Consider the following 12,959-nt stretch of genomic DNA (forward strand, 5'->3'; position numbering starts at 1 on the left):
TTTTTATAGATGGTATCTCTACTTGTGAAAGGCGTTCTTTTGGAAAGGTAACTGATTATAGAGAAATGCACTTGAAATGCAGAAACGGATGCGAAAGTCGACACTTTTTAAGAACTAGTTACAGGATCCGATATTCTTAGTCCGAGTATACCGAATAGCGGAAAAAAAACAATTCACAATTTTAATAAATTCAAATAATCTTCTTATCTTAAGATGCATCTTAAGATGCAATTAATGAGCTCAACAACCTGCTGCCTTTAAATTGTTTAAAGATTTTGTCATCAAGAAGCCTTTGCATTATTTAAACTTAGTCTCAGATTTTGTAGCGTATCAAAATCAGTAGTAGTAAAAACAGATGAAATCAGTTAAATATTTAAATAAAAAAAATTTACAAAAAAAATATAAATCTATAAAAACACAAAAAATAGAGAATAGGAAAAATGGCCTCAATAATAAATGCACCTCAAGCCCAGGGCATTGCCGAAGCCATACCGGCATGGAAGAAGTTCGACTGGAGCTCGGATATACAACATGATATCTACAGAGACTGGGGCAAATACTATTTCAACCGGCGCAGGGAGAATATGGCGACGCACTATTATACGCAGGCATTGACCCTGGATGAAAGCGATTATATGACTCTATATCAGCGCAGCAAGGCGCTGAGAGTTGCAGCCCAAATCGAGCGATCATTGAAGGATGCAAGAAATGCTTCAGGTATTCGTCCATTACAGCTACTCGATACTTGTTACATCTGATACATATATGCAATTCCTAGCCATGGCCAGCAAGAAAATGGGGCCTAATGCACCAATTAATCTACAGATTTGCGATGCACTCTTTGACCTCAACGAATTTGAGCAAAGTATGGCCGAATGCTTCGACAACACGCAAGCCTTTGTCGGCGTCAAGTCGGAAAAGTTTGAAAGTCGATTTGATGTGGTATTTTAGAAATGATGAGGTCTATTAACATAAAGATCAAAACCAAAAAAAGAACTTTTCTCGCACTTAGGTGAATGATGTCATCAAAGATGTCACCGGCAAGTCCATGTCGTTGTTCTACTTGAAAAATTCCAAACTGATCGCACGGGTTAGAGAGATAAACAAAGCCAAAGAGATCATTGACGATCGGCCGAGGTGGAAGATATTGAGGGATTTGGGAAAATGTGATATACTCAGCATACCAGAAGTGGAGGTGGGTGCTGCATTTAGGACTCTTTTATCAACTAAGCCTAATTCAAATAATAATTTCATTTAGGAAGAGATTCTTTCGCCACTGGAAATAGCTCGTAGAGCGCGTGCTTTCAACGTTATACATCAGACGTATCTGAATGATTCGTGGGCAGATGTTCTGTTCATGAAACAGTTGAGCAACAATCCCAACTTGCTGCTGGACCAGTGCAAACGTTCCAAGAATTTCCTGAATGCTCTCTCACATAGGCAATACGATATTGTCCGACAGTTTATGGTCAGTATCTGTCATAGGCTGTATTCATAAACCACTTCTACTACTTCTACTGCTCACAGAAAATGTTGCAATCTCGTAATCCATTGTACCACGTTAGCTACTTGAAGTTTCCAAATAGGAAAATGCTGGAAATGAACAAGCAGGCGTATCTTTTCCGCATTCAATACCAGACACATCGCAATATGATTGCCAATCTAAGAGAAATTCGTCGGCTGCGAAATGAGGGGAGAGTTAAGGTAACACCTGATTGTGATTATGATTGGATTCTAATTCCAACAACTACACTCCTCTTGCTTTATAGAGTCTCTCGCAGTATATTGAGAAAATCATGGGTGATTATTATGTGACGAAGACGAATCGCGTCATGTGCTGGAAATTTGAGTTCATCAATGAGGTATACAATACCATGGCACTGGCTCTGTGCGAACAGTATCGTGTGCCGAAGAACTTCCGCTATCATCCGTTGTCAATGTATCAATTGTTATTGCTGCCCGCGGATAAGCTCAAAGACGTAACGGCATTTGTGTTCGGCGATCGTTCCACATACCAAGATGGCGATGTTCAAGATCCTGTTGCTGCAAATTCACGGTATGCCCCGACAAATACAACTATCTATCATTTTACTCATTAAGAAAGGTCCTAGAAAACTGATTGTTCGCATGGAGAGACGAATTTTATTCGCAAAGTATTCGATTGAGAAATGTTACCTCCTGCATCAGATTGCGAACGTTCATCTGACACAAGGCCGATATGACGAGTGCTGTTTGAGTGCACGCAAAGCCGTCGAAGGTTAGATAATCGAATCGTGGTCTATATATATATATTTCTCACTTACATATATATATATGTACTGTTACTTAGAAGCTCACAATTGCAACAGCTTGTTGTGGACTTTTCTGAGCTACATACAAGTGGTAAAGGCGAACACTGTGCAGCACAAGGTGGAAAAGACGAAGGAAGCTTTGGATAAGGCTATTCCCATAGCGCAACAGCTAAAAAATCCCGATTTGATCAAGTTTATGGAGGTTTGCAAGACATGCAATGAAGAGGATACCGTCAAGAAGCAAAGCATTGTTTCATCGCGTCGGAACAGCAAGCCTTCGATCAACACTTCTAACAATGAAGATGATGATATTATCATTAAATAATATATGCATAGACAAATCCAATGTGTATCACTACTCGAATTAAATGTACATTGAACTAGTTCAAGTTCTTTTATTATATATAAATGCAAGAATCTATCATGGATTCTGTATAGTACTCCAATTCCACTGAATAATTAGCATATGTTTCTAGTCGTTCTCATTTTGGATACTCTTTGTGTGTGAAGGGGTATCTCAGACTAGTTACTGATAAGAAAATTGTAGACCTCATGAGATCGGAAACATCTGTTAATAATATCCTCTGCAAGGTTAGTTAAAAAAGATTGATAAAACATGTTTGGGGAGCCATTTCTTAAATTCCCGGGAACCTTCTATTTCATGTAGCTAATACTGTCTCTGAATTTGCATTCTTCCTGCATATAATATTTCTAGCGCACTTATAATAGTATTCTATTTTTTCATGGACACCACCAACATAATTTCCATCTAGAGCTCCACGACATTTTCTTCATCCATCCTGTTACAGACTATATACAAAATATAATTCAGTAGCATTTCACATACAAAATAGTTACAAACGTTTTACAAACAAAAGTATAAAATAAATTTTATTTTTTGTACATTTTCTACCGTTTTGGACTAACTCTAGGGATAGTTTAGATAAAAATGACTTCAATTGTGGGCCATGTGCCGCCCGCTGGCGTTGACGACGCAATAAGTCCGTGGAATAAGTTCGACTGGAGTCCGGAAATTGAGCATGATATATACAGAGACTGGGGCACATATTACTTTAATCGTCGGCGCGAGAACTTTGCCTTGTACTACTACACGAAGGCGCTGAATATTGATGGTTCCGATTATATAACCCTATATCGACGCAGTCAAGTGCAGCGTAAAGCGGCCAAAATCGAACAGGCTCTGCAAGATGCACGCAACGCTGAAAGTAAGTTGTCATCGATCCATTATCATCGCATCTGTTGGGATGTTAAGTGTTTGCTAATTTTAGAAATGGCACTGGCTCAAAGGGGTCCCAATTGCCCCATTAATATGCAAATATGCGATGCGCTCTTTGAGTTGAACCAGTTCGAGAACAGTTCAGTTGAGCTGCATGACAACATGCGTAGCTTCTTGGGGGTTAGGGGCAAAAACTTTAAAGCGCGTGAAATTGTGGTAAGAAAGATATCGGCAATATGTATAGATATATATATATTGAATGGATCTGGCGTATAGGTAAATGATATCATCAGAGATGTCACTGGCAAGTCCATGTCTTTGTACTTTTTGAAGAACCTTAAGCTGATTCAACGTGTGCGGGAGATAAACAAAGCCAAAGAGATCATCGACGAACGCCCCATGTGGAAGATATTGAGAGATCTAGATAAATGTGATGTGCTCAGCATACCAGAAGTGGAGGTGGGTGCATTTAGGACTCTTTTATCAACTAAGCCTACTTAAAATTAACATTTCATTTAGGAAGAGGTTCTTTCACCACTGGAAATAGCGCGTAGAGCACGGGCTTTCAATGTTATACATCAGACGTATCTGAATGATTCGTGGATAGATGTTCTATTCATGAAACAGTTGAGGAAGAATCCCAGCTTGCTGCTGGATCAATGCAAACGCTCAAAATCGTTCTTGAAAACACTCTCTGTTAAGCAATACGAGATTGTCAGACAGTTTATAGTCGGTATCAGTTATAGTGTAGATATATAATCTTCGTGATACTTAACTGTATATATTTAATTGCAGAAAATGTTACAATGTCGCAGTCCGCTGTACTATGTCAGTTTCTTGAAGTATCCCAATAAGAAAATGTTGGAGAAGAACAGAGAAGCTTATCTATTCCGCATACAATATCAGACACATCGCAATATGATTGCAGATCTAAGATATATTCGAAAGCTACGTAAGGCAGGGGATATCGAGGTATATATACAATATGAACATACCGAATTAGTTGTTGAGAATTCGATCCCATCCTTGTAGAATCTCTCGCAGTATGTTGAGAAAATCATGGGTGATTATTATGTGACAAAGACGAATCGCGTCATGTGCTGGAAATTTGAGTTCATCAACGAGGTATACAATACCATGGCACTGGCTCTATGCGAACAGTATCGAGTTCCAAAGAACTTTAGACCTGGGACGAAGGCGATGCGGCAAATGCTGCTGCTGCCCGTGGAAAAGATTAAGGACATTGTGCCATTTGTGTTCGGCGATCGTTCCACATACCAAGAAGGTGACGATGATTTAGAAAGCAAGAAGACACGGTAAATACAAATTCAAATAATTGAATGTCATTTGATATTTATTGTTGTTGGTTTAGAAAAGCCATTTTGCGACTGGAGAAACGCATGTGCTTTGCCAAATACTCGATTGAGAAATGCTATTTGTTGCATCAAATTGCTGGTGTTCAATTATCGCAGTTGCACTACGATGAATGCTGCTTTAATGCACGCAGAGCCATCAAAGGTTTGACAACAACGTATACACAATATTTATAATCCAAAACTAATTGGGTTTGTTCAATTTGATCCAGAGAGTCAGAACTGCAACAGTTTCATTTGGCGTTTTCTGAGCGTTGTGCAAATTTTGAAGGCGAACACGTTGCAGCATAAAGTGGAACGCACCAAGGAGGCATTGGAGGAGGCAGCTCCCATTGCCCGTCAACTCAAGTCGCCAACTCTGGCGAGATTCATCGATGTGTGTCTGTCATGCACCGATGATGAGGTCAATAGAAAAGCAAGCTCGATAGCCAGTCAACGATCTAGCAAAGTATCCGTAACGACAACATCGGGCAATCAAAACGATGAGGATTATGAGCCAATTAATGTGTTACGTTAACTGAGACTACACTCAAATTATTAAATTATAGTTGTGTTTTTGAATAGAAAAAAACTAAGAATGTTTTGCATTTATGCAGGTATTTACTGCATTAAAGTTCTACTTGGTAGAACTTTATAGCTTACATCATTTCCGAGTTGTGACTAATTTATTTATTTTTTGCCCACTGTTTTGTCAGATTTGTAGTTTATAGCTGCGCTATCTTTGTGGCCGACCATAAATTGGTCTCGTGTGATAACAGCTTTTATTTGAACCTACATTTTAAGCGTTGCCTCTCAGCAGGAATACACACAACACGTGTGTCGTGTAGGCGTACATTTGGAGAAGAAAATTTACCTGGAAAAGCTGTGTCGTAAAAATTCTATCAACTCGATTAAATTATAACAAGTGGATTTTCATGTTTTTGTGCCGCATTTATGGGTTTTTATTGTGCTAATTTTATGCGCGAGCAAAAGAAGGCAGCCCAAAGGACTCGAGGCAGCTCCCTAAGAATATGCGACACACACACACAAACAAACACATATAAATATATATATATATATACATATACAGATAGGCAGCTGCAATAATACTTGGCACACATTTAGTGGCAGCATTTAGTGGCACATTGTGGTCCCAACGACTGAAGCTGAAGTTCATCCTTGGGACATTGCCACGTTTGCCGTTCTTGTGTATTTCTTTTTTGAGCCGCCAGTCTATCGCTGTGTGTGTCGGTGTGTGTGTGTGTGTGTGTGGCGCCACACTTGGCAAACTTATTTTGGCCCTACCTGCCCTGTACAGCTCACCTGTTTGCCACCTTGCCAGCTTGCCACCTTGCCACCACCCGCACATTTGCTGTCGCCTTTTGTCTTATCAAACTTTTGGCGCGCATGTGTTTATGCCACAAATGGCACTTTTGCGGCAGCGCATTTTATTTTTTTACTGCCACTTTTCGCCATTTTGCTTTATCATTTTTATATGTTTCTTTCGCATAGGCACTTGGGCGTGGCTCGCGCCATCGCCAAATTATAAATAAGTGTGTGCCTCGTCTACAAATGCCTTTCAGTCTTTAGCCACAGCTACTTACGGCTACGTAATAAAATGTTGCAAGTTTTTCAAATTTAGTCCTAACTTTTCGTCAATAACAATTGAAATCGTTTCACGACCAGCAACTTTGTTGAAAGCGAATCAATTTCGCTTTGATCGTGGTTTGAAATTAACACTGCATTCAAATTAGAAAATGCGATTTAAGATCGAAACTCGTGTTGGAATTGAGGACGGTGCCAAGGCCATAAGTTGGCTAAAATGATTCGAAGAAAATAGACTCATGTAAATTGCAAATCTCTTGAATTTAATTTAAAAGAGCACGTGTCTTATATGGCTAGCCAGGAAACTAGTTGAGTCTCAGGCTCTCTGTGAAAGTTGCTTAAGCCACTTGACAAGTGCTGCACTTAACGCAGTCCCATTAAGGAAAACAAGTAAAACTTCAGGCAACTTTACCAATATTTAATCCTTGCAATGACATTTACAACAACTCAAGCATTTTGCATTTCTGTGTAGTATCGTAGAACTCATAAGCCCCAATCGTGCTGCTGTCAGTGTCGTGTTTAGCCATAAACATTTAAATGACCGCCTAGTTGGATTTTATTGTCCCCGGGGCAGAGGAGCGGAGAAGGGTGTGTGAGGGGGAGGGTGTCCCCAGCGTAAAGGTGTGCAAGCAACTAATGACCCTGTATTTATATGACAGGCCAAAGTTTATAAATATTTATGGGGTCCTGTTGTTGTCGTTGTTGTTGTTGGTTGGTTGTTGGTTGTTGGTTGTTGCTGCTGACTTACTTCAGGCGCAAACTCATTTGCTTATTTTAAAATTCCGAGCAGGCGTTATTTTATTTTTGACACCCGACAGCAGACCCACAACAAGAAGGGTCTCTCGTCTCGCATGCTCCCCAGTTTGCCGAACTCTGCTTTGCAGTTCGAAGTCTCAGGTCCTGTCATCGCACGTTGTTGCCATTGTCACGGACACACGTACTATATTTTTTACGCGCATATCACATTACACACACACACACACGACACACCCAGGAGGAGCACAACATCAACATCAATGCTGCAAAGCACCCCTTTTATTTTTTGGGGAAGCTGCTGCTGCTGGTGCTGCATCAAGTAAATAGAATCACGTACACTAATTATCATCACCATTGCGCGTTCGAAAATATATTTTTATTAATTTCATTGAGGGCAAGTTCCCTTTACAAACTTCATCCCACATCCCACACACCCACCCCACCCCACCCCACCCCACTTTCAGCTGAAATTCTTAATTGAGATCTGGCAATATGATATCCCCACGACTACAACATGTATATATACATATGTATGTATATATATACACTTTATATATAGAATGCTGTGCATGTAAATTGTGTAATTATGTTTTTAGTTTTGATAACTGCTTGATAAACAGATTAGATAACATATATAATATAATTAGCGTTATATTCCATGCTGGCATTGATGGTAATTTCAAAATGATTCATTCGCAGTTGTCTATTGATTAAATGATTCAAGATTGGGTGGGGAATTGTTTAAACTGGTTAATCAGTGTCTGTTGAGATTACTAAATTAAATCAGCAATTTGTGTTTAGTAACAAGATAAACGAATGCGAATCGACAATTGAAACGAAACCTGGCCCCATAAATAAATGATAAGAATTCAATTGAAATTATTTTAGAGGCCAAACTGGCTTTTGTAACTTACGAAACTGGCTTTAAACCAGTTAAAAACTGAATACTGAATACAAATGCATACTTTTTTGATATGTACGAATGATATTTTTGTATAATTTTTTGTTGGTTTATTAAATGTTTGACAAAGGTTAACTTTGCTCAAAGCAATCTGAATCTGATACAATTTCTAAATGCATAAAGTGAATGCTTGAAAGCTTTTGCAAGCTGTGCACTCGAATTATTGAGTTTCCACTGCACTTGCCACCCTGCATGGGACCATGAAATATTTTCTATATATATATTACCAAACAACTTTGCTGCAGATAACATGGCTCACCTGTCCAAGCGACAGAGAGAGAAAGAGACAGCGATAAAGAGAGACAGAGAGAGAGTGTGTGATAAGAGCGTGATAGTGTTTTATCTACAGATAAGACTATTTCCCTAGACGATTTGAGTATTGAGATTGGCCAGGCCATTAGCTATAATAGTGCGATCTGGCATTAAGTGTAGTATTGTGCGGCTCTCTAAACGTGCTACAAGTCGCGGCTCGTAACCCGATCGACTCTTGACTAAGAAAAATAGAAGCTTTCAACTAAAAACTACAATAATGGATAATCGCACACGTGTCGAGGTGATAAATGTGCCACCACCCTCAGGGCCAACGACGGTGATTGTGCAGCCTGCGGCGCCCAAGGAAAAGGGCTGTTGCTGTATACCCTGCTGCCCCTGTTGCTTCAGCTGCGGCGAATGTTGTTGCTGTTGCACGATAATGTAGCAAACGAACGACAACAACAACAACAGCAACAACAACATGAAATTTTAAACCAAAGGCGCTGCAAATCCTTTAATGCTTTACGTTAAATTAAGTTTGGTTTTTGTGACACACACACACACACACACACACACACACACACACACTTACACTAACAACACACACATTTATCGTGCAATAAAATTTTACGATTTGTTATAAATAATGCTTTTGGCCTGTGGTTTTTGGTCTGGGCCAACATATTGTCTTGCATAAATCTCAAATGGTCTTTTTTGTTTCTGTGGCCTCGCCAAATTTAATAATACAGTGAAAAGCCGCAACAATTTGTAGTTTTACGATTGTGAAGAGCGGGTTCTAAGCGCACAACGCAAAAAACTTAGTTCACATTCCCAGTTATTATTTATATGTGTGTTTCTCAAAATTTGCCAATAAAAGGGAAAATGTTTCAAAAAGTGCCGCCTGCTGCTACCATTTTGATAAAAGAGATTTTATGTGACTTTTCATATACCCTCTCTCTCTCTCTCTCTGTCTTTCTCTCTCTCTCTGTGCATTGCAACCGCAGAAGCAAAGTTTTGACAAGGGTTTTGTATGTTTTAGTTAGAGAGAGGGCAGTGGGGTGAGGGAAGTGGGGCATTGGGCAGTTATGTGTAACCCATTCACCATAATTTGTGTGTACTTTTTTTGCTTTGCTCTTTATCTAAAGCCCAAACAATATTACTCATTCGCACTGTTGCACGGCCAGACGCCGCCGCACAGTGCAACCACAATGATTACGATTGCAGAATTGCTGAAGCATTGATTAAAATTAGATAGATTATAAGTTAGATAGATAGATAGTTTGATAGATTTGCTTATAATGCTTTTGTTTATTTTATGAAAATACGTAAGCAAAATCTGTGTTTCTTATCCGATTCGGCAATGCTGCATAATTCCACACAGCAAGATAATATTAATAAATTATATGGTTGAAATAGTCAAAGAGCTGATAAGCTGCAAAGATATTAAGATATACCTTTTTAGGCACTCATTTGGGCAAATCTCAAGCAACTGAAACATACGCAAAACAAAATAAATCAATTTCATATCTAGATTTATCGAAATCAATAAATACTTTTACATTTTCACTGAGTGTGCTCCACTGTGCCGAACATTTTTGGACATTTACACAAGCTGCTTTCATTATCACAGCTCATTGATCAAATGCCAAGGCTTTAGATACATTATATATATCAAAAAATATCACAGCGACAAATTATTTGAAGCAACCTTCCAGTGAATCGTTAATTTAGTGCAAAACAAGTTACTGCCGCGTGCAGCAATAAATATTTAGTCATTCCATTTAGTTGGTTAGTTTGAGCGGTGAAGGATCATGTTTAACGCTGGCTATCAAGTGGACTACGTCGATCCGTACGTCGATCCGTACATCGATCCTTTCTATCCACCCCCCGTCGAGGTGATTGAAGTAGTGCCCCCGCAACCCGTCTTTTGTGAACAGCCCGCTGTCATCGTCACCCAGCCCCAAACGGTGTATGTGGAGCAGAATAACGGTCCGTCGGAAGCTGATGTGGCATGTTGCCTGGCGCTAACCGCCTGCTGTGTCCTGGAAGATGGATGTGTTATATCGTAATCATTATATATATATAGACTTGTTGTAAACTAATATCAAAAGAAAGGGTTTAAGATAACTTCTTATGTAAATATAAAGACGGAAATGGAAACGACAGAAAGTGTTTGTTTATAGAACGCAGATAGCTGATTTCAGTTCAATAATTGCATTGTTGATAACTATAAATATATAAAATATATAGTTTAAAGACGAATTCAACAGTTGTGGTTTTTACTGACTCAAAACATCCGAAGTAAAGTAAATGAAACTTTTGTTATTCTCCTTTTTTTATCATTTAAATCGATTATTAGTCACCGTTTGTATTATATATGCTTGAGTCATAGCAAAAATAAATAAATGTAAGTCTTTAGTGCCTAAACTACCTTTTTAGATAACCAATAAATTCATTTGTTATTTCAAAGACACGCCAATGTTTTATTTGACTATAATCGTGTCTCCTTTTTTATCACTATATTTTCTATATTTCAATCGAAATATTATCTTTTCCGAGAACTCTATAAAGAATTGCTTTTCATATCTTTAATCACAGCAGCTCTCTACAAAACTACCTTTCAACATGACTCACCCTCAGCATTTTTCTAAAAAGTTTTCTCTCTTCTCTGCTCTCCTCGTGATCTGCTCCCACGTCTGGTTGACTAAACTTAAAGCATATATATAAATTTAAATAAAGCTACTCCTTCATAAGTTGTCCAATTAGTTGGATGTGCAATTGAAATTTATTAAAGAGCTGTCACTCTTTTGAGTGAACCCTATCATTTGCCGGCTACGAACCAACTCAGAATGACAACGTTATTACAATAATTAAAGCCAAGTCATGTACACAAGGATCTGCCAGATTTTATGTCCTTTTCCTATGTGTATTATGCTTTAAGATGTTGTGTGTAAAATGGTTTTTGAAAATGTTATGCGCTGTCTTCGACATTGCCGCAAGAACAAGGCGAAGAAAACAGCAACAGCAACAACGTTGAGCTAAAAACCAGGAGCACATCCAGGACAACTTCAACAGCTTGGCTAACAACGGAAAGAACAACAACAACAGCAACAGCAGCAACAACAACAACAGGCTGCTCTATGCCTTTTTAACTTGATTTAATGAGTGCAGGGAAAAAACATCAACAAGAAAAATGAAATAACTGTCATTGAAGACATGAAAATGGGGAGGCGCCGCAGCCCATTGACGGTTGCCTGTCTACTTCGAGCCAAGGGTGTGGTGTTTTTGGGAGTTGGGCAGAGGCAAGGATAGGGGTGGGGGGTTATAGTGGTGGGAGGCTGTGCTACTTAACAAGAAGCCAAAACGAGCTGCGAGCTGTGAGCTGTGAGCTGCGAGCGACATGAAGGACCTACGTGGCAAGCAGCCGAGTGGGTGGGTGTGGCACTGCGCAATTATGCAGCAAATTAACGCTTTATATTTATTAAAAGCCAGCTAACTGGAAAGCAGTATTCTTTTTGTTGTTGCCGTTGCTGCCTTTTGGGGGTTGTCTACGGCATGTCTCAAAAAAAAGAAAACAAAAAAAACAAAAACAAAGAATGTTAAAGAAAATGTTGGCAGTCTGCTTGAACATGAATTGTTTGACAGTTTGACAAAGTTAGTTAGAAGGTACACAAGGGTATATATATCCATCAGTCGGCCATGATGCAGCAAATTAAAATCTATTATGATTGATATTTATTATTCGAGTACAGCAAATGGTGATTAGAGAAACATGCCAAATATAAAAAAGTATATATATATAATGGTTTGATCTCTGGAATACTGCAATAAAATATGAAAAAAGTGTTTTCCAATATGTCCTATAACTTTGTCAAATATAAACCAATTTTCAAAAATGTTTTTGGACTCGGATAACATTTAAATCTAGAAATGCGATATGTACTCTGTATTCCTGATTATTTTTTTTCAATTAATTTCAATTTTACACATTTATTATTCAAATTGAATATGAAAGACGAGCTATGAACTACTTATCCCACAACAGATATTCATTGAATCCCCCACATATATATTATTTACTTTATACGTAATTCTTAAGCCCCGTGTCAGCAACCTTTACATTTTTATTGGGTCAGCTGCAGCCCTCAACACGATTGTTGGGTAGGGGAAGGAACACAAAAATACATCTAATCATGCACTACAAGTTGAAACTAATGCATAATTCGTGTTCTCGAACAAAAGGAAGTCAATGCTGTGGCGAAGAAGAAGTCAGCAAGAATTCTACCCTTGGCAAGAATAATACGCTAGGGGGTTGACTATGGACTATGGGCTATGGGCGATGATGATGCTCATAGTTGATACTCATGCTTAATTTCGCTATGACTACTGTTGTGGCAAGGGCGGCGCTGTAAGCCTTATAAATGAAGCAGCAAATTTGACGCCAGTGCAGCAGCAGTAAAAGGATCGCATTGTAGTTTATATATATAGAGTCTTAATGCATTTAC

General features: G+C 38.8%; 3 protein-coding genes across 4 annotated transcripts; all 3 read left to right on the forward strand.

Moving 5' to 3' along the window:
* The first annotated feature begins 324 nt into the window (after positions 1–324).
* LOC6568884 lies at positions 325–2,680 on the forward strand. Its single transcript, XM_001995155.2, has 8 exons — positions 325–717; positions 779–942; positions 1,013–1,195; positions 1,259–1,468; positions 1,528–1,704; positions 1,770–2,056; positions 2,112–2,257; positions 2,330–2,680. The coding sequence occupies exons 1-8, from the start codon at positions 441–443 to the stop codon at positions 2,614–2,616; spliced, it is 1,731 nt and encodes a 576-aa protein (XP_001995191.1). The 5' UTR covers positions 325–440; the 3' UTR covers positions 2,617–2,680.
* A 446-nt stretch (positions 2,681–3,126) lies between these two features.
* On the forward strand, positions 3,127–5,479 carry LOC6568883. 2 transcript variants are annotated; one of them, XM_001995154.3, is made up of 8 exons: positions 3,127–3,517; positions 3,581–3,744; positions 3,805–3,987; positions 4,048–4,257; positions 4,324–4,500; positions 4,561–4,844; positions 4,901–5,046; positions 5,114–5,479. In XM_001995154.3, exons 1-8 carry the CDS (start codon positions 3,241–3,243, stop codon positions 5,416–5,418), a joined length of 1,746 nt encoding a protein of 581 aa, XP_001995190.2. In that variant the 5' UTR covers positions 3,127–3,240; the 3' UTR covers positions 5,419–5,479. The 2 variants fall into 2 exon arrangements, with proteins under 2 accessions (XP_001995190.2, XP_032597025.2); XM_032741134.2 differs by lacking the exon at positions 4,048–4,257 and having other exon boundaries at positions 3,192–3,517.
* Positions 5,480–10,189: 4,710 nt separating this feature from the next.
* LOC6568882 lies at positions 10,190–10,923 on the forward strand. Its single transcript, XM_001995153.2, has one exon. The coding sequence runs from the start codon at positions 10,266–10,268 to the stop codon at positions 10,521–10,523; it is 258 nt and encodes an 85-aa protein (XP_001995189.1). The 5' UTR covers positions 10,190–10,265; the 3' UTR covers positions 10,524–10,923.
* Positions 10,924–12,959: the final 2,036 nt, after the last annotated feature.

This window comes from Drosophila grimshawi, unplaced genomic scaffold, assembly GCF_018153295.1.
Source record: "Drosophila grimshawi isolate 15287-2541.00 unplaced genomic scaffold, ASM1815329v1 contig_1367, whole genome shotgun sequence".
Lineage (NCBI taxonomy): Eukaryota > Metazoa > Arthropoda > Insecta > Diptera > Drosophilidae > Drosophila > Drosophila grimshawi.